Below are 22,476 nucleotides of genomic sequence, written 5' to 3' on the forward strand. Positions count from 1 at the left end.
TTCAAATGAAGACCAAATTGACTGCAATTCTCTTCACAGATCTGGCACAATTTACCCCACTCCCACGTTTTTGGAAAAAATGCATCATCCAGCAGTTTTGAGCTAAAATCATGCTAGCTATATAGACTCATTGTGTAGCTTACCAAAGCACTAAAACATGTGTGAAATGTTTTCAAACTTGTTTATAACTGTTCAGACACAACAATCAAAAAACCTTGATCATAGACATTTTACTTTGAAAGGCAAAAAAACGTTTTTGAACTTTTGTTTACCGCTCATGCAATGAGGCTCTCTTCTTTACAGGATGAGTAAAATGACTGACTCTTCAAAAATGTGTGGTCCCATGACCAATTTCTTCTATGGTTCCCTAGAAACAGGGGGTGGCACAACTTCCCCGCTGGCACAACTTACCCCACTCTCCCCTATGGTGAATTTGGCCTACAATTATGACAGCTGGCTAAACCATTGTGCATATGTTGACTTCTGTTTTGAACTAAATGTTTAGATGTTTGTGGTGCTAAGACAATTTAACAAAACCAATATAGTACTTTTAGATCAACATAACATAAGAAACGTATAACATAGGAAACAGCTATTTCAATTGTGATCTGAGAAATATAGGTGCTGAAAAGAACTGTCATCACCAGCTGCATCACAGGCACTGTCGATAATTCCAGAAATCTGTGTCGCCAAAATCATTGCGGGCACTGTGTCCCATCTATAAATCCAGGAATCTGTGTGCGTGTGCGTGCCACCAATTTTATCACAAGCACTTTGCACTATCTTTAGTTCAAGGAATCTGTATTTGAGTGTTTCACTGACATATATCATATATCACCGACTGGATCATGGGCACTGTTCACTAGTTCTAACAATCTTAGTTCTTGTTGAATATTTTCTACTTCACTTGTAAAAAAAATCTTCTGAAAGTGAATCCCACTGAGGGAACTGAGGACTTATTGCATCTCAACCTTAGTTTAAAGAAAGTCACACACTCCACTATTCCATCTGCATCTCTTTATTTTGAGGAGGAATTGTTCCTTAACTACATAAGACTTGCACTTGCAGTGGCCTTGTATTAGGCGCTGGCCCCTAAAGATTATTACTTCAGCACTCTTAACAGTGGACATCTTGTACCTTCTAAAACATTACAAAAATAGCACAGTTGAATACATGTGTTGGAAAGAGGGATCCCTGATTTAAATTGTACATTTAGTTATTTTTGGGGAGCTACTTAAATTCTTCCTCCAACGAATAAAGACTATTGTGTACTGTGGGCCTACCTATTGCTAACAAAATAATTAAAAGGCAACCAAACTGATACCACAACAAATTACACTTAACTAACATTGCTACAGTTATTCATTAAAATCATTATGTTTTAATCATAGCATATTGCTACTTTCTAATGCCTATTCTCAAATGTACTTGTTGGACTAGCAGAACTACAAGATTGTGTAGGAAAGGCCCATATAAGATAGACTTGACTGTAAAATTTGATCCTGACATTCTCAAAGTGTATTTTAGACCTGTCTTTTTGACACCGAGAATGACCAGAGCCAAAGATTTTACCATCATGTTTAGAATCTAACAGGAGCAGTCTGTCTCAATAGAGGAATGTAACGTAAAGCAAATAAGACAAGTAAATCCATAGCCAAGCCATTGAGGTGAAGAAAGAGTGAGGGGCGACAACTGATCTGGGGCCGTGAAGCCTAAACGCTCCAACATGCAACAGGTTTTAAAGCTTGGTGTCAACCTTCAAGTCAGCCATGTTTGACACAGCCTAAGAGTCTGTTTCTAAGTCAGCAGTGCCCATGGCAACAGAGTCCGAGGCGGCCAATTCCGAGGCAGTCTTCACGCAGACAGCAGTTTCCGATGCAGTTGCATCAGAGGCAGCCTTGTCTGGCCGCTCCACATAGAAGAGGATGTAGGCTTTTGCCTTCACCACAGTTTCCTCTTCAGTTAAAGTCACAGTGCTATCATTAAAGTGGTACCAGTGGCCATCGTGGCTGCCATACGCAGTGTAATGCCCTGATCCCACCCTGTAATTACAGTAGACATTTTTTGTCATATTCATCTATAATCATGTACATTTTATGTGAGTGATGCACCACTGCCACCTAGTGGTTATTTGGGGAGATTATCAGCCATGTTGCAAAGATAAGCATGATGGAAACGGAAATTGAAAATTCACTCACCCTGACCCATGATGCACCACCACAGCAGCAAGGTCATATAGGCAGCTCTCTGGCAGATAATTCTCCGGCTGTACACAAAAAAAAAGTAAGAACATTATAATAGTACACACTTCAGTGAAAGGACAATATTTGATACACCTACCTTATTGTGTCAAGATCCAAGATCCAGGGCTTGAAATTGCAAAATTTTTGGTCGCATATGCTCCTAAAATAGTGTTTGTGCGACCTCAAAATATATTTCAGAGCATTTGTGCGAGTGCAAATAATCGCAATGGTGCGACATGTTTAAATTTCTTTACAAAACACTCGCTAATTAACCTACTACACATGAGCCTGCTGTGAGCTGATACAGTGACCGGTTCAATCCAACATTACATAACCAATTAAACTTCATCTTTACGTTCTAAACTATACTACAGATTTAAGCTTGGTTAATATTAGCCGTCAGTCACTACTTGTCATTGCGCCCCGTTGTCATGTGACAAGGAGCTAACTAGCGCGCAAAATAAATCTATAACATAAATGTTTTTGTTGTGCTGCTCCTTAATATTCAGACAGTTCAGACCGAAGAAGACTGAGTGGTAAGCTCCAGTGCTCCATAGTCGTAAGCTCCAGTGCTCCATAGTGGACATGTGTATAGATCTCGCTCTGATTGTGTTTGTTTATTTCTGTTCAAATGTAGACTGCCTACACAGTTTCACAGAACAGGGGAGTATTCCAGGTAGCGGGTTTAGTGAAAACTTCGAGTTGTTTAACCCTATAAAGAGGCTTACTCCACGGTTTCCGTTCCAGGAAGAGAGATAACGAAACCTTTTGGTAAATTTCCATGGCAACTTACTCCGTGAAACTAACCTGCTCCCTAGCACTTTTCCATGCCAAACTCTGCGTTCTACCTATCCCCTCCCACTTTCTGAGCCAGCTAGCGTTGCCAGACATGGGATATCCTTTCCTGGTTCAGCCGAGCGATCTCGAACAACATCTAATTCGCTTACATATAGACCAATTATCACCCTACGTCACACAACTGTCAAGCAGGCTCAACTGCATGTCGGTTGCAAAAGACAAACTTCTCCCCGGTCTATTACACTTGGAGTGTCGATCAGGTCATCATATATCTCTGGCCACTGGATTGCAGAAATTGATATGAACTTTTTGAGGCTATTGGCCTTTGGACAAATACATTTACGTTTCACTTGTCTATGCACAAAAGTCACTTGAGCCCGATACCCTTAAATAGCCTGACCAAGTGATCGGGCAAAACAAGCCTGGCTAACGGAGGTCGCTTTCTCAGGCAAATGACGAAAGAAACAGACTTGGTTAAAGAAATCCGAGATGCTGGCAATCTTCATCAGGCTCGTATCTACATTAGGCATTCCTCCCTGACGTTTCTGGTGTAGAATGGAGTGAAATACAACATTGTGCACACTGCCAGTGAGCGAGTCTGACTGAGGCTGACATCAAAACAGTGTAACGGGGACATAGTCTTACTCAGATTGTGACCCAGTTTAAACAAATCAGAAAAATTATCGGACCAGCTGGCTAAAAGCAGAATTCCCATATTTCTTGAAAGCTGCCCTGCTCGACTTTTTAGATGTAGCATTGACTGTAAAAATATGAACTTTGAGACATGACGTGAAGACATGGTTGCCGCTCGACTATGCGGTCTGTACCGGGCGACATTCTCACTCAAATTTCAAAACTTTCGTGACCCAAATAAAAATTCTGATGCGACAGATCAATGGGTAATCGCTTTCTCTCTTAAAGGCTGTCCTCCTTGACCTTTTTGGTCTTTTTAAAGGGGCGATTGATTGCAAAACCGATTTTACCTTGTCTCAGTTGAATAACGACAGTTCGGTGGGTAAAATGAACATACAGTGAATATCAAAGTCCATTGACACCTCTTTCCTATGCAAATGTCAAAATGATATTTTTTTTTTTGCTGTAAAACGCTAGCTTTTCAACAAAGCCACAGAAGTGACGTAGGACGGGGACCGCCCTTTTTGGCTCTGGTCTGTATCTTTGTCACGCCCCAAAGTTTACATCCAGACCAGCCCACTCACTGGTGTTTCTGCCCAGTCCGAGGTAGCATAGATCTCCGATGCTAGTTTAGCTGCGCGCTGCTCTGTAGGCTACTTCTAAGCAATAACAAGGATATTGAAAATGGACCACGGACGTAAATGCTGTGTTCTAGGCTGTACAGGGAACACTTATAGTCTTCCCAAGGACCCAAACATTTGACAGGCATGGCTACTGTTTGTCTATGAGAAGATCCCAGCGAAGTTCAACACGCAATTATACAATTGCTCTGAACATTTTACCCAAGACAGTCTTGTTAACCTTGAACGATTTCAAGCAGGATTTGCTAAGAGGCTGAACCTGAAAAGATGTGCTGCTCCGACCGTACACTCATCGCAACTGCAAGCTGTAAGTAGGCTACAGTATGATTTTGTAGTTAACAGTTAATAGCAATGCTAACGTCTCCTGTATCTAACATAGGTACAATGCTAAACACATCAACATACTTTATTTAGCAAATGACTCTAGCTAGACTAGCTGTAGTCGGCATTAGAAGGGAAGCTTCCCAAAAAATAGCCAGAAAACTAATAGTAATCTGGCCTATTGCTAAAAAACTGGAGAAAGGCAGGTGCTAGATACAGGATACGTTAGCATTGCTAATAACTGTTACCGACAAAATCATACTACAGCTTGCGGTTGTGATGAACGTAAGTAAGTAAGTAAGACTTTATTTATATAGCACATTTCATACAGGAATTGCAGCTCAAGGTGCTTAACATAAAATCAACAAAAACAATAATACAAGTGATAAAAGTAATAGATCTGAAACATATAACAAAACAGACTAGCCGCAGTCTCTCGAATCAGTCTTGGATCCGAGCTGCCTCGTGCAGTTTCCACACATATAACAACCCAGACAAGCCGCACTCTACCTGCGGTCTCTCGAATCCGTCTTAGATCCGAGCTTCACTTGCAGTTTCCAACCATATAACAAAACACATGCACTCTTGCACAGTCTTTGTGGTTTCTCAATTAAAAAATTAAAAACTAAAATAAAGTAAAATTATAATAATAATTATAAAAGCTACAGAATAACAAAATACAATAACTCAACTAAATTGATCAAATGTAACACATAATAGTGCAAGTCAAACACAAGCCGCAATCTTTGCGGGAATACAAAGCAAATCTTTAAAAACAACTTACTACCAGTTGTAAGGCCCTTCTGAGATAAAAATGTGTTAAATGCTTTGGTAAAAAGGTAGGTTTTAAGCTGTCTTTTAAAAATGTCTAGCGTATTTGCTTCTCTGATGGGTAATTTGTTCCATAGTTTTGGGGCATAATTGGCAAAGGCAGCATCACCAATCTTCTTATGGCTGCTTCCGGCGACCTCTTATAGGCCTGCATTTGATGATCGCAGTGTTCTAGCTGGTGTGTAGTTTATAAGAGAGTTAGCAATGTAGCTAGGTCCTTGTACGTGTAGAGCTTTGTATGTGAGGAATAGGACCTTAAAGTCAATTCTGAAGGTAACCGGGAGCCAGTGTAAAGTAGCTAGGACAGGACTAATGTGTTCTCTCCTTTTAGTTTTGGTATGGTCGGAATGCACTTTTTTTCAGCAACAGCTTTGTCCCAGGTTTTAAAACCGTCCTTGGTGAAATGGTTCGCGCAAACTTGCCGAGGGTCGAACTGCACAGGGATCTTCTATTCTACGGTATAGACAAACATCAGCCATGCCCGTCTAGTCAATGTTAGATTGACTCTAGCTCATCTGCTTTTTATTAACGCTGATTTGCAAGGAATGCAAGAATAGTTGGATAGCGAAAACACCTACTGTACTAGTAGGCATGTAAACTAGTTTAGCTTGCTACCGTAAGAGCATAGATAGAATGTGTGATAACGCTAATTAAGTCTAGTTTATTGGCAATGGGGCTAACGTTGTTTCATGTTCCTGACTGTTTCATTCAAATAAATAACCCGTGTTATATAAATCTACAATTCACGATGCATGTTTGTCCAGATCTTTGTCAGGTCATTTTTTTGCAAGATGTCTAGAGCTACAACAGCTAGCTAACTGAAGCCGAGTTGTAGTTTGGTTGCTAAGCTGTAGCGTAACGTTCTACCCACCTAAATCAATCCAGTTTGCTTCGACAACAGAAGTAGAACAATTAACGTTATAATTTTAAATGATATGTAGTCAATCTGTTGAAAACAGTGTTGTGTAGAACATTTTGTTAATTCAGCAATGATGACACAAGCGGAAATCAGATCTCACGCTGCCATACGGCAGCTCGACTAAAAGAATCTTAGTCGACCAAGAGCATATCGACCAGAAATCAACTGGTCGACCGCGTAGGGACAGCCCTAGTCTCTTCGTCATCTTAAAGGTCACATGACATGAAAACTTCACTTTAAGAGGTTATTTAACATTAATATGTGTTCCCATAGCCTGCCTTTGGTCCCCCAGTATGGAGCTAGAAAGCTGACAAAAGTATCTGAATTTGAATGTGAATGTGAATTATTTGTATGTCGAATTTCATAAAACTGAAATATTTTACTGTTGAATATATAATATCTGAATTATTTGTATGCCGAGTTTAACAAAACTGAATTATTTTGATCCAGAAATACACATTTCTAAAATTCAGATTGCAGGAATTCAGATTCTTGAAATTCAGATTGCGTGAATTCAGATTCTTGAAATTCAGATAGCAGAAATTCTGATTGCGGAATTTTGCAGATTTTGTCTGAACTTGGCCAAAGGTGAAACAGCTTGACTTCACAGGGAAAAGTAGACGATTTCAGAATGACCGAATCTAGACATTCTCTGACTGAATTTTACCTCAGAACAAAAGCTAAGAGTTGCTCGTTGGAGGAAGAGTATGGAGCAAGTGCTTATGAAACTTGTAAAAACTTGTGTCTTCTCCTCTGCCAAAATTGGCAGTTACTGTTACCAACTCGATACAGAGTTGGAGGGTGGCGGAGACCGATGGAAGACGCGGAACAACAGGCAAAGCTATAGCCTATATATTTATGTTCCGTTGTTCTCTTTTCTGTGTTGGAGTTCTTTTTTAAGAGCTTAATGGCATCAACATCCAGCCTGATATAAAATCATGAACTTCAATTGTGTCTCTTAATTATAATACCCACACAGAAAATCCAGGTTGAATCAAGTCACGCTAGCTAGCTACTGTATTGCTAATAGCCAATTTTGGATGGTCAAGCATATTTTTCATTGCCTTTGAGAAAATGAAGGCTCAAATGCTCTGTTTGAAAATCTGCTCCTTGCGACGTCACAAGGAGCCAGGCTACCGCCCTTCTCTCTGCTTTGCCCGCCCAGATAATCTGGCCCGCCCATGAAAAAGTGAGCTACAAATCGTGCGAAGGCAAGTGCGATATTGTTTTTTCCTGGAGAGACATCATGGCTAGCAAACGAACGAAGCATAACAGATGCTCAGTGTTTGGATGTACAAATCAAAACAAAAGTATTTTTTTAGTTCCTTCATCCAATTACATATCTTAACACAAAGCTGGCCTTGCTGAAATTAAATTCTGGATCATTACTAAACTAACACTATAATTTTGTTGCTTTACTGTATAGGTTACCTAGCTTGCTACCCTTAGAATGTGGCTGTAACATTAGCTCTGCAGCTAACAGCTGAGTTACTGTTGCTAATGTAAAGATATTTGGCGTGGTTTGTATTCACAAACAAGTGTGTGTGTGAATACAAACGCTGTAACGCGAGTGTTGTACACTTCCTTGTTATTTTGATAACCGTTCTGCTGTTGGTGTTATGGCTCGCGATATCCGCCTTTCTCAGAATCAGAATGGGATTTATTCGCCATGAAAGTTTGCACAGACACGGAATTTGCTTTGGCAGGAAGGTGCATACAGTAAACATAAAGGAATCTTAAATTTAAATATGTGGTCTAACTATACTAAGGATACATAAACTAGCAATACTAAGTGGAATACAATTAAAATAAAATATACAATAAGTAAAATATAAGTTGCCAATTTACAATATAAAATACAAATATTACAGGAATGAGTGTAGTGCAAAATGTAAAAAGTTTTAAAGACATTCAGTCAGTGTGAGCTTTGGCCTTGTTGAAGAGGCCAACAGCGGAAGGGAAGAAACTGTTTGTATGGCGTGAGGTTTTGGTCCTGATGGACCGCAGCCTTCTGCCAGAGGGGAGTGACTGAAACAGGGAATGTCCAGGGTGGGAGGAGTCAGCCACAATCTTCTTCGCCCGTCTCAGGGTCCTCGAGGTGTGCAGGTCCTCGAGGGAAGGCAGATTGCAGCCAATCACCTTCTCTGCAGTGCGGATGATACGCTGCAGCCTGCTCTTGTCCTTGGCAGTGGCAGCAGCGTACCAGGTGGTGATGGAGGAGGTGAGGATGGACTCAATGATGGCTGTGTAGAAGTGCACCATCATTGTCTTTGGCAGGTTGAATTTCTTCAGCTGCCGCAGGAAGTACATCCTCTGTTGTGCTTTTTTGGTGAGAGAGCTGATGTTCAGTTCACACTTGAGGTCCTGGGAGAGGATGGTGCCCAGGAAGCAGAAGGACTCCACAGTGTTGACTGGGGAGTCACACAGGGTGATGGGGGTGAGTGTGTGTTTCCTGAAGTCCACAACCATCTCCACTGTCTTGAGAGCATTGAGCTCTAGGTTGTTCTGGCTGCACCAGGTCACCAGGTCATTGATTCTCCTCATTGAAATGACTATGAGTGTGCACCTCTGCAAACCAGGGTGATCAGATGAGAATGGCTAAATTCGAGGCATCGTACAGCAACGAGCCATTGCGATACAACCGTTGTAAACATTAGCGCATTTTGCCACCCCTCTCCTCCTCATTAGCATTTAAAGCTACAGACACAGAAACAGCGCGTTTTGAGGAAAGCTCATTGAGGCACTGCTCGTAGTGGCTGTAATTATGCACCAAGGCTGAATTTCGGGAAAAATACTTCAGATACAGTAATAGGGAACCACTAAGGCCTATATAAAAGCATCCAAAAACAGCATATCATGTGACCTTTAATCATCATCATCATCCTTTGATGAAAAGCATTCTGTTGGGGGAAACTGCTACTACAAGTTGAAATAGGCACCAATTGATATTTAGACTTTGTATCATGTCGAATATGATTAAAACCATGGTGACGTCGAGGCTACAATAAGCGTATAGCCTAAGCAAAATATGCAATGTTCGAAGTATGATTTTTATATTTAATAAAACATTGAACATTTCTAATATTAACGGACAGTAGGGTTAAATGTTCAATGTATGGACTGGCTATTGCCTTCAAATGCATTGACTCGGCAGCAATTGTGTCCCACACCACTTGTTTACGCTGCCACAGCCGTGTTGTTTTTTTCCGGAATATGTGCTCGACCATAAACACGAAATAAAACTTGTATTTGAAGTTTGGTGAAGTAGGACAACGTTTTTTGTCGCCGGGTGCCATGGTGGATCCTAGTATTGGAGCTCCATTGATGTTGGCTTTTAATAGTTCTCATGCCCGCGCTTAACTCTGAGTTGACGTACTCCGAGTTGAGTTAAATTCATATCAGCGTTTCTGGAACAGAATTTTCGGAGTTTCCCATTTTAAAGTAACTCAACTCAAGAGTTCAGGGTTAATCTCAAAGTTTGTTAAACCCGCTACCCGGAATACCCCCCAGGAATAACTTGACGAGACAGAACTGTAGCTGCCAAAGGTATGAATCATTTTTATATGGACAGAACAGTGGTTAAACTCTTAAGAGAGTTACACTTGGTATAAACTGAGTTAAACTGGGTGCTCCAAAACATTTTGCTGGTGCTTTTAACTTTTTTTTAAAGTTGGGAGCACCAGTGCCACCAGGTAAAAAAGTTAATTTCAAACCCTGAGATCCCTTCAAGACCAATACTATTTTGCTCACCTCAAGCAAAAATCCCTTCATGTCCAGGTCTCGAAGCGGGAATTCCACATAGGTGTCCACTTTATTCCTTAGATACGCCGTCCAATGGAATCTTTTAAGGTGCAAACACAAAACCTGCCAAAGAAATGTTTTGTTTTACTCTCTTAAGACTTCAATTACTGTTCTGTCCAAATAAACATGATTCATACCTTTGGCAGCTTCTGGACCCAGAACTTTTTTGTAGATTTTTGTCTTTTTTTACACTTAAGGCACATGTACAGTTCTGTCTCGTCAAGTTCTTCCAGGTCTGTGAAACTGTGTAGGCAGTCTACATTTAAACAGAAACAAAACTAAAGCAATCAGAATGAGATATAGTAGGAAGATATATACACATGGCCACTATGGAGCACTGGCGTTTACCACGTAAGGTGCAGGTAGGCCCAGGCTCTTGGTCCTTAGTCCTCTTCTGTCTGAACTGGCTGGGAATGTCTAAAGACAAATCTAGTGGACCAGAGGGGAGGTTAAAGCACCTGGTTACTAACAGGGCCGGATTAAGACATTTTGAGGCCTGGGGCTAATTACCAGGATGAGGCCCCTATATCGCCCCAACGCACATCATGACACGCACACCAACCCACGCCAGGTGCACTGACACATCAGTGCTTTAAAGTCCACAGAGCCACTCTATATCAGTTTAAACATGTGACTCACCATCATCACATCAGTGATATTAAAAGGTCAGTTTTCTGCTCTTTCTCAATGCAAACTCATCAATGAGCTCTTCAAAGTTGACAACAAGTTGTAAGAAAAGAAAGAAGTTGGTGCAGTATGTCATGCTCTATTGAGTAGGGATGCACGGAATCCAGGATTCGGTCGAATATTGGGCTTTTGGACGGGATTCGGTTTCGGCCGAACGGAATTTTTTTCCCCACCGAACCCAAACCCTACGCTTGCACTACGCCGGTTACGCTGATCGAAATAATGACGCCGCCGTTGAATTCGGGAATGTATTTACGTAGCTAGGTGGTCCGTTCAAGGTAGTAGGCTGAGAGAAAGTGAAAATGGAACTCAAAAGCAGAAAAACTGTTGTGTGCAGTGGCGATTTCTTTAAGACTGCAATGGAAGCTCAGCTTCCCCTAAAATATCAAAAAACTGATTTACATTAGGTGCTTAACCCGAACCTAATAGCCTACCTAGTCAAGGTTTTGATGTGAGGTAAAATTGGAACTTCACATTAATGCAAGTGCGCATTGCGGGCGAGCGGAAATGTTTACATTAATTTCAGTGCAAAATGTTTTTTGTTTGTTTTATGTAGTCTAGCCTAATATGAACATTACGTTAGAGTCATATTCTTAGCTATATTTTCCGGAAATTACAACCCAAATGTTTACTTGATAGATTAAGGGCTTTTGAGAAAACATATTGTTCCCACCCTTGCAGGAACCTAGATTTATGAAGTGATAGATCTTTCTTTTTTTACCTGGCTTTTTCAGTTCCTCCTGGCATCTTTTTCCCTTCCATTTTATTCTTCTTTGGACGCTCAGCGTCTCTGGGAGTGAATGGTGGAGTGGGCTGGCCTGGACGCTGGGCTTCTGCTTGATGATTGTAGGGTGTGTCGAAAGACTGCATCTCCTTTTGATTGACAACGATTTTGTACTATAAAAAGTTGCCGAAGCTATTCGAGTTTAGTCCCATCGCGGATTTTGGCCACACTCTCTGCTTTCCTTGACCGGACATTTTCGCACATTATTTTTGTTTTCACTCTGAATTTTTCTAATGTTATGCGCGGTGCCGTTGACTCACTCGACATCGGGCAACCTGAGGCCCCCCTGGTGGGGAGGCCCGGGGCTGCAGCCCCTAAAGCCCATTGTCTTAATCTGGCCCTGGGTACTAGTGTTAGCTACAGTAGTAATCATGGAAAGAAGAGAATTATTCTTACCAAGGAATGGGTCAAACTTCCTAGACTCTGTTCCACAGATCAGGCAGTAAACTTCATTCTGAAGCACTCCACCAAATATGGATGTGACAACTGTGGAGGTCCCATTTCTGGATAGGAAAGACAGAGAATCAGCATGAATAAACTTAACAATAGCACTTGATTATCAGGCCGTGTTCAATTTTATAGACTACATTATACTATTTCATTCAAATCCATCTACTGTTATTTAGGTCAAACTTACAGCTTGTGGCCAAATATCACATTTTATGGTAGCATTTCCAGCATGATCACACTGCCATGTCACCCCAGACAACTCACAGAACACCCCAACATAGGAGCCCTGAATGAACTGAACAATCAGTTAAAGTCAAGTCTCTTACTGTACTGAAATCACAATAAGCTTAATCAGCAGCAGTTGAAACAGAATCTCCACACCAAAGATTGATCAGTGAAAGGAACTTTACTACAGCGCAGTAACATGTGATTTAAGTGTTCAATGCACACTGGACACATACACAGAGGAATTGAAGTGAAGATATTATACATGCAGCATTTGGCTCCTGTAGTTGGGAGTTTGAGGCCCTCCTGAGGCGGCGCTAGGTGAACAGGCCCGTTGCAGCTGCTCTGGAGCTCACGGTGGAGATGGTCCAGCAAGTAACGCATGAACTCATGAGCATCCTGCTGCTGGTAGCCCCTAGACACAGATAAAACACAGGCATATAATGACTTTATAAAAAGGAAGAAACCATTACATTATCATATTACTAACAGTATGTGAAATACCTGAAACTTGGCATTATTTTCCACACCACATAGAAAAAGGAATCTGGACTGAAGGCGCTCTGGCTCCCCTGCCATAGGGAGCACAGGATTTTTCTAAACTCCTCCACAAGGGACCTGCTCCATACAAAGAGACCTGAGCACTAGAAACAACACTTTCACCAGCACAGCTTATTATTCAGATCAATCTCATCACTGAGTAACTAATTCTTGAATCAAGTCTGCTGCTGTTTTTAAGTGTTGCTAGACCAGTGTCATCATTATATAGAACAAACTTTCTTAAACACCTATAATCTACACATTCTACAAGTCATTATTTTATTGTACTGAGTATTTATGGACCTCCCCCCTCCCACAGTACCCTCTCGCTTGAAAAGGACCTTACACACTGGTGTCCCCTTGGCTGCGGGTGTGGTACATTCTCCTTCCTGACGTTTTACCACTGCGCAGTGCCACTACTGGCAACTCCTTGAAATAGCAGCTGAACTGCTTAATGTTGCTGGAAAAATAAAAGTAGTTTTAACAATGATACGTGTAACATGCACATAACTGATACTGTAACACCAGTAGAGTTGTATGTGGCATCAAAGCTAATATATGAGGTAGAAGAGAGAAAGGAATTTTGGTTTGTCTGCTGTCTACAGTAAGCAGGCCAGTCAGCCTAATCCCCTTGCTGCACACCAGATTGACTGAAGGATGATTGCCCCTGAGGCCCAGTCTGATTCTAGGACTTGGACATGCAGACTGGCAGTGCACACAACAGGCCACCCACCCAGAGGCCAGGTTGGGATTGAAGCATTACCTCAGGGACTGCAGGATGGCATTCATGAAACACGTGTTTCCCAGGTTTCGCAGGCCGGTGGCAGCGAGAGCCGAGGTCCCACCCTGGCAAAGACGTGAAAGGCTTGGCTCAAAAGCTTCATGAAGGCTAGTTCAACAAATTACTTACATTACATCATGAATAAAAACCCAGAAGTGTTCTGTTCATCAGTTGTGACTCACTGACAATCATGTAGTGTTATATTTCATTTTAAGACTGACATGTTCGGATGTGTTAGACAGGGGCTGACACTGCAATAGGACACAGTTGTAGAGAGACAAAACTTTGCTCCTAGTAAAAATTGAAATGAAAAAAGCATGTCATAGTATCCTTACATTGTCCTTTAACAGTTTTCTGTTTGGTGATGAGGTTTCTAATAGTTTCCTTTTTCTTTGCTTATCAACAGTCAATGGTGAACTGTAAGAGAGAATCTGATTCAATCCAAGCAGTATGAAATGAGCCAGTCTATGTTAAACATGCCGTGTAGCCTAGTCGAAAAGTTGGCATTCCAATACCTAGGATAATCCACACAAAACGACAGCAGCGTCACTCAAAACAGATTTGGGCTATAATAGGAACCATTTTTATATGTCTGAAGGAGTGACAAGAATGGCCAGAGTCCCATAAATAAAAATGTCCTACAGGTAAACAATAATAAATCAATTAGCATGTTGCAAAACACTCACTTTTCCAAAATCTGAAGATGCTCCCTCAACTTCTGAACCTGTCCTAACACTGTGTCATTTACAACAAAGTCATCGCATCTGTAACTGTGGACAGAAAACAACAAATAAATGGGTGCATACTAGGGGTGGAACGTTACATGTATTTGTATTGAACCCAAACGGTATGGGCATCACGGTTCGGTACATGAAATTACACGGAGAATACAAGGTATAAAATAAATAAAACTTGCGTGCAAATTAATTAATGTAATGCGGAACTACTGTTAGATATGCGTGTTCTTTAGGGACACCTAATCTCAAGGGCGTAACCCCGCATTCTTTGGGGGGGGTCGTGTCCCCCCCAATATTGAGAAAATGACAATCTGTTCCCCCCAATATAGAGCAGAAAATATGTACAATAAGTGGTCTCCTTTTATGAACCCTTTCAATGGATCGGTCTCTTGTTATGTCTTATTTATTTTCAATTTATTACCATTTGTTAAGAAAAAGATTTGTGTGTGAATCCCCCCCTCCTAATTGTAGACTTGTGTGATTTCGTTTGAATCCACCTTGTGCCGTTCTGCGTTGTCATGGTTGCCTACCACTTTTTTGTCAGTCAGTTGAGTGCAAAGAATGTAATGTTAGTTAACTTGTTGGAGAGGAGGTAGAATAATGAAGGATTTGAGGTTACCTAACAAGTGGAGAAAACTGGACCAGCAGCCGAGCATTCACGTTTTTTTTCATACAGTAAGTAACTTGATACCGAGTTAAATGTGTCGTTTAAGCAAATAAAGTGAGTAGCCTCATAAAAGTATGAGTCGCTGTTTTTCTGATAAAATGAGGGGGTCACAATGCAGGCAGTCACTGTCTCAGAGAAATTACACTATTCCTTTAGATGTGAATTCAAATGGTCAATGTAGTCCTCCAAATTATGTTCTAAATGTGCAAATTTTCATGTATAAATATAGAATTGTAGGAAATGCACTTAACAAAAAAAATTATGGGGAAGGGTATTCATTTGGATCCCCCCAATGTCTAAACCAGTGGTTCTCAATCCTGGTCCTCGGGACCCCCTGCCCTGCATGTTTTAGATGTTTCCCTTCCCAAACACACCTGATTCAAATGAATGCGTCGTTATTAAGCCCATCTATTTAAATCAGGTGTGTTGGAGCAGGGAAATATCTAAAACATGCAGGGCAGGGGGTCCCGAGGACCAGGATTGAGAACCACTGGTCTAAACTATGGTTACGCCCTAGCCTAATCTGTTGCCCCGCTTTAGCTCTGAAGCGCTGATTGGCGCCCCCGTGAGTGATAGTTAGCAGCATAGATATATGTAAAGGCTAGATGTCTCGTCCCCGTTGCCGGCCAACGGAGTCGAACGTCCGCACATGGCGGCCATGCAGTGGCATAGCTACATCTCTGATATTGATAATAACATTGATAACATTTAAAATTGGTTGAAAATTTAGCAAGTTATGGTTATTTAAAAAGTACATGTAGCACCAACCCAGGGTTATGGGTGAGCAAGTTCACTGTTGCAAGATGGCCGCCATGTGCGTTCTAGACTCCGCCGTAAGACATCTAGCGTTTATATATATATAGGTTAGCAGCACAAAGGTCGATTTTGGCGAGTGGTGGCGACCCACAAGAGATAGAAGACCCGCCGGCCTCTTTGAGATTGCATGTTTGGGAAAACTTCGGTTTCCTAGTCAGTTACAGTAGTAGATGTGAGAGAGTGGTGGATAAAACAAGCACTGTGTGTCGGCGTTGTTCAGTAGTTGGGGTATGTGAGTGGAAATACATCTAACATGCTAACACATATGTGAACGCATCTGGATAATAGCGTGTGTTAAATGACAAAAAATATCCAACGCCATCACCCAGGTGTGCCAATCAATGGAACGAGACAAAAAAAAAAAAAAAAAAAATGTCCAACTTCTCCTCCCTACAGTACTTAACCAACCTTTAGATACACACAAATAGGACCCCAAAAAATCACTGACGTAATCGAAATTTACATGTCATCTTCAATGCGCCCGTATTCAGTCGTAGAGGAACCTGGTTTGTTTTGCTTTTCCCTCCATTGTAACAAACTCGTAGCCTACCGAACCGTGATGTCTGAACCGCGGTATGAACCGAACCATTCCACCCCTAGTGCATACTAAGAAGTAAACAGTGTCCCAGAAAATATTGCTGCACTGGGGTGAACACTGAGACGTTTTATAAGAGTGGATTATTAAAGATGGGCACAAACCAAAATGTGCTGTAATTACAACAGTCCATGCAGACAGAGTGTGATGCCTTTTCCTTCTCTTCCTTCTCACATTTCTTCTGATGATTTCCATGGACCACACTTTCTTCAAAGTGTTTTTTTGCATGTCCATTCACATATCTATGCAGAAACATATCATAATTTGTTACACACAATAATAAATAGCCCTATACATATTCAAGATACACTGGTAAGATACATTTTTATATTTTGTGGTTAGAGATTTATATGGAGAAAATTAGGGCTGTCCCCGACTAAGATTTTCTTTGGTCGACCAAGACTTGACTAAAACGTCTGAAAATCGACTAATCTAATTTTGAAACGCTTAAAAAAAACGATAACAAAAAATATTCATTTTTCAACCCAGCGCGTTAGCATGAGCGAAGTTCCCAACCCCGGTCCTCGGGACCCCCTGTCCTGCATGTTTTAGATGTTTCTCTGCTCCAACACACCTGATTCAAATGAATGGTCGTTAACAGGCTTCTGCAGAGCTGGAAACGACCCATTCATTTGAATCAGGTGTGTTGGAGCAGGGAAACATCTAAATCGTGCAGGACAGGGGGTCCCGAGGACCAGGGTTGGGAACCAACGGGCTACATCATATTCGACGTCAAACTATGAAAAATAAACCGATGTTGGCAGAGTTTGCATTCAACGTTTTTCAAGTCACCTGGTACTTTGCAAATCAGAATCACAATGGGATTTATTCGCCATGAAAGTTTGCACAGACAAGGAATTTACTTTGGCAGGAAGGTGCATACAATAAACATATAGGAACCTAACATTTTAATGTGGACTATCTATACTAAGGGTACATAGGGTACATAAACTAACAGTACTAAGTGGGCTAAGTTAAATGTAAATGTACTCTAATGAAATGCTGCCATACCAAAGATTTATTTGCCATTTTTACTAATAACACCGACAAAGTAGGCTATGGCAGAGTTTGTAGTTCTGCAGCCAATTGTGCTCGTGCCATGTGCAAAATACCAAAACAAAGCGCAGATTAACGAAAGGGAAAACAGTAACATCTTTTTTATATATATATATTTTTGTTTTGTTTTGTTTATTTATCTTAAATAATATAATCTACAATTTCTGTTGAACATTTCGTTAATTCAGCAATGATGACACAAGCGGGAATAAGATCTCACACTGCCATATGGCAGCTCGACTAAAAAAATCTTAGTCAACCAAGAGCATATCGACCAGAAAATCGACTAGTCGACTAAGTGGGGACAGCACCAGAGAAAATAAAACAAACAAGGTGGATATGCTTCCTAAAGAGGGTTTTCACCGACGCGTCATCAGACCGGAAGTCGCCATCTTGGAGGCACTCCGCATCACAACAAAGCACTGGCACTGAAGTATATCCCGAACGTCGTCAAGGAAAATTGTGAATTATTGCTGTGTTTCAGGTTGTACAAATAGGACAGATCGTGAAAAACATTTGGTATATTATCGACATCCAAAAGTTATTAAAAACCAGGGAAAGGAATGCCAGAGATTGTCAGAGGAAAGGAGGCGCTTGTGGTTGGCAAAGCTCAACCAAGATCTACGAGGGAAAAATCTGGACAACATACGGATTTGTTCGGCACATTTCTTGTCAGGTATTGTGAAATGTTTATTTCAGCGGCTCAAAACTAATTTTCTATTGTACTGATAATATTTTTTTATAGTAAATAGTAAAAACAATTAGGCCTACTGCTTTTACTGTTTTTACTGTGCGCTTATTTTACTGTAAAGCTGACGTTGACATAATATAATTCATATCAAACTACTGCATGTGTATGGGTTCGGCGAGAAAACCAGGTAGCGTTAGTTGACAATATCGAGATATCCAACTGAAGGCAGAATCACCGGGTCGTCACGGATTCAAGTAGATGGAGCTAACTGGTGGGGATCTGCACCGCCAATAAATCCAATTTTCTCAACATATCGACGGTTTTCTTGCGGTCCAAGGCCTTCCCTGTATGCCTTTGGATCTTGGACACGTTTTGGTGACCTTTTCGGTCGTTTAGACATGGCTACAGTTGTACCAAAGAGTGTAGAATTTACGTTATTTTCGTTGTACTCCGTTGAGTTGTTTACATCGAGTGCCTCCAAGATGGCCCCGCATCCGGGTTACTGCCCAGAATGTGACGTCCGTGAAAACCCTCTATAGGTCATCAATAATATATGCTATAACGTTGTATTCAAATTGTGCACTCAGATCTGAGAACCAAGTAATTTGTTACACAACACTTGCCTTCCACAATGCACATTCATACAGATAAGACAAACCCATGGGCTTTTGTTTGACCTGCAGACTGGACAAGAAGAGACACATGAGATCAAGCAGGTGCCCATCAGAAACTGACCGCAGATGCAGATCGTCTGCCCGTGCGTGAAGGTACAATAGTTTGAAGTTTAACTCATTTATTAAGCAGTAACATTGGGGTCATATATTCTGACAATTTACCGAATGTGCTGGTCCATTACGTATTTAGTTTTTTTCTTTACAGTAGAATATGATTATTTAAAGTTTTAAATGTCTAGTGTAAGTTTTATTTAGATTATTACAAATAGAACTCGTGCATGCAGTCACAAAGAAATACATGTTTAAAAACATTACAGAGAAAAAGTACCGTGATATATTTTATTTACTTTCTGATAAACATGCTACTACCGCGAATAATCATGCGGTCAATTTCTGATGGGTCTCAGCTTTCGGTGCAACACCGGCAACGTGACAAATCCGCTGCAACAGGGTAAATGAGTATCAACACATTCAAACGTCAAATTCCTATACCTGAAGTCACTAGCTCTAACTGATACAATCTTCAGTGATGTGATGGCAGATAATAAAGCTAGTAATATCTAACTGGATAAACAGCTACGGACCAAGCAACTGTGTCTAGCTAGCTTGTTTATAAATCGTAGTCGCATATAGAATGAGTTAGCTAACTGCTGGTTTAAGTGAACGAGATTTTTTCAAGATGTTTTAAGTTAGGTGGAATTTAATGAATGTGACTAGATGCGCAAGACACTTACCGTTGCAGCACCAGGAAGACGGCAAACCATTCGGAAACCTTGAAGAATCGATGGCAATGCACACATTGGAGTTCAAATGGGGGCACTCCATTAAATTGGACAAATAGCTAGCTATGTAGCTAGCTAGTTTGTAAAGTGTTTTTTTTTCTTACTCGCGTCTCGTGTTTTGCGAGCTAGTAATAATGTAATCTAAACCTGTAGGTTAAGTGCAATACTTCTTCACAACAAAACATTGCAAAGCAATTTAGCTATTGCTCCTGCAACAACCACATTTTGTACAACCCAGCTAACTAGTAAAAGCTAAAGCTAGCTTTTACGGAGGTAAAAAAAGAAAAGAAAATAGCAGTATGTGCGTATTGGTTCCGGGGCAACTCCCGGCGGAAATGCATTCGGTTGTCCTCTTTTTCGGTAATAAAGAATTTATAATACATTACAGTACAATTCTAGTGCTATAATCATTAGCTGTATCATGGGCATGGCACTATCTATAATTCCAGTTATTAATATTTGTGGCAACTTAATCACCAAATGCATCACGGGCACTGTGCACTATATAGCAACGGGAACAATGCTCGTAAGACTTTAAACAGGATACATGTATTAAAGTTATGTTTTGTGCTTATTAAATGTATATCTTATGAACTTAGAAGTGTGCTCAGGCTTAAAACATTGTGTCTCACACAGGGTGTGGGAAACAGGCTGTATTTTGTGTTGTTATCTCTCCATTTCAGAAGCAACCTTGAATCCAGGCTGAGACAGCACCCGAGCAGAAGGGATGCGTGGGGAAGAACAAACTCCCTGATACACGAGAGAACAAGTTCAACCCTTTTTTGATATTTCTGTTTCAATTGCACTGTATAATATATGCTGGGGCAGGGACAGATAGCCAGTTGGACTTCGTGAACCAGCCCAAACTCTGTTGCGGGTAGGGAAACGTAGACAACCCCAGAGCTCTGTACTTGTTGATTTCCAACTGCTGCATTAAAGCTGCTATTATCGGACCTCTGCGACTCCAGACCACTCTTTCTAGAACACACATTTGTGTCATTGATTACCATCATTACATATTGGATTAGACACAAAGATTTTCAGTCCTTCAAATGGTGACCCCGACGCTGAAAAGAGGGAGTCCAGAGGGTTCCGGCCCGACCGACAGATCGGGAGAGAGACCCATACACCGGTAAGAGGAGGCAGACGTAATCGTCAGGCGCGCCTCAACATAAAAAAAAGGTGACACCTGTTAATTCAAAGTACTGCTATTCGGAACTCAGAACCAAATTTAGACGATTACTATGTTTCATCGTACCTAGTCAAACCAACAGTAGTGGGAAATCAACCGTTTTTATGATTCAAAATAGTTAGTGCTTGAGGTTAAGTGTCCTCAAAATAGTTAGTGCTTGAGGTTAAGTGTCCTCAAAATAGTTAGTGCTTGAGGTTAAGTGTCCTCAAAATAGTTAGTGCTTGAGGTTAAGTGTCCTCAAAATAGTCAGTGCTTGAGGTTAAGTGTCCTCAAAATAGTTAGTGCTTGAGGTTAAGTGTCCTCAAAATAGTTAGTGCTTGAGGTTAAGTGTCCTCAAAATAGTTAGAGTCCCTAAACAATATGTGTGTGGAGTCAGATTGTGCTGAATAAAAATAGAGGCGTGTAGTGTGGTTTTTTCTTTGACCAAGCAGTTAAAGAAATCAAGGGGAGAGATGGAGAAAGGTGGGGGCTAAAATAGTCCCGTCACTTGAGATCTTACAAAGGGGATCCCAGAGGGTATAGCTCTGCATGATTATGTGAGTATTAATGCTGAGAGATGTGTCTGTTAGATGAATTCCAAGTTTGGTGGTTAACAAATGCGTGATCAACATTTGTTATAATTCCTAGCCAAACAGTGAGGTTTTTTGAAACCTTTCCGACCAGAGCTTGTATTTATAATCGGAGAATCTGTGATGTGTATGGTATTCAGTAAAAATGCAGAAATTAAACCCCCGGTTTTTAAATTGGTTCTAATACAACTGGAAGAGTTATATTAGAGCGAAATTAGGTGAATAGACAGTATACATACCGATTATAATCGCTTAACAGCTGTGTTGTTGAAAGAAAAAAATTGTGCCAGCGCGCGCAGTTTGTTTGTTTCTAGTTTGAGACGCGCGCTGATAGATAGGCTATTGTCTATTTGAGTTGATTCATTGAGTAAAAACTAAGAGTCATTGAAAAAGTGAGAACAGTATTACATTCAACCATATACTAACAACAAAATATGAAAATGAAATATTTTCATTAGCTATCTACGGGTCCGCAAATGTCAATTTGAGATCCGTGCATTACGCATGCAGAGGGCGTAATGACTGGGAAATAATAGCATTTATTCAAAGGAGTATTCTATATTACATGTTTTGATAAGATTTTTGAGAAGTTAAAGAGTAAGGGTTTGTGTCTTATGGGTTACATTGTTAAATTGCGGGTTTGAAACAGAAAAAGGGAGCATTTTGAGTTAGATTTTCTTTTTGTCTTAAGGGCATTGTTTGGCTAACATGATTACAGAGCGTAATACTGACATGAATGACGTAGGTCTGGGAGCAGTTTTATCCTATGTAAACATGGATTCCATGAAACAAAGTTATGATATAGATAGTGCTAAGCAAATTCAAAAAAGCAAAGTTATTTTATTTTGGTTTGAGGAAATGTGAAAAATGATGAGAAAGCAATTGGAAAGTTACATAAAAGATTGGTTTAGAGAGGATCATGGAAGGTTATGAAATGAAAGGGGAACGTTTTGTGGATGTGAAGAGATGATTGGTTTAAACACTGATGTTTTGAAGAGGAAACTATGCATATACTTTGAAAGTATAGGGGCAAACATTTTAAG

At 40.7% G+C, this 22,476-nt stretch overlaps 1 protein-coding gene across 3 annotated transcripts; it reads right to left on the reverse strand.

Annotated features, from left to right (window-relative positions):
* Positions 1 to 1,555: 1,555 nt before the first annotated feature.
* usp3 (ubiquitin specific peptidase 3) lies at positions 1,556 to 20,000 on the reverse strand. Of its 3 annotated transcripts, XM_047034006.1 has the most exons (16): positions 19,625 to 19,696; positions 19,238 to 19,331; positions 18,840 to 18,900; positions 16,574 to 16,711; positions 14,341 to 14,424; positions 13,990 to 14,071; positions 13,637 to 13,719; positions 13,220 to 13,333; positions 12,838 to 12,951; positions 12,599 to 12,748; positions 12,055 to 12,161; positions 10,536 to 10,616; positions 10,325 to 10,443; positions 10,137 to 10,250; positions 2,199 to 2,266; positions 1,556 to 2,042 (listed from the first exon to the last, which is right to left on the reverse strand). In XM_047034006.1, the coding sequence occupies exons 3-16, from the start codon at positions 18,857 to 18,859 to the stop codon at positions 1,784 to 1,786; spliced, it is 1,533 nt and encodes a 510-aa protein (XP_046889962.1). In that variant the 5' UTR covers positions 18,860 to 18,900; positions 19,238 to 19,331; positions 19,625 to 19,696; the 3' UTR covers positions 1,556 to 1,783. The 3 variants fall into 3 exon arrangements, with proteins under 3 accessions (XP_046889962.1, XP_046889960.1, XP_046889961.1); XM_047034004.1 differs by lacking the exon at positions 19,238 to 19,331 and having other exon boundaries at positions 19,625 to 20,000; XM_047034005.1 differs by lacking the exon at positions 19,238 to 19,331 and having other exon boundaries at positions 18,840 to 18,893; positions 19,625 to 19,928.
* Positions 20,001 to 22,476: the final 2,476 nt, after the last annotated feature.

Source organism: Hypomesus transpacificus, chromosome 14 (assembly GCF_021917145.1).
Source record: "Hypomesus transpacificus isolate Combined female chromosome 14, fHypTra1, whole genome shotgun sequence".
Classification (NCBI taxonomy): Eukaryota; Metazoa; Chordata; class Actinopteri; order Osmeriformes; family Osmeridae; genus Hypomesus; species Hypomesus transpacificus.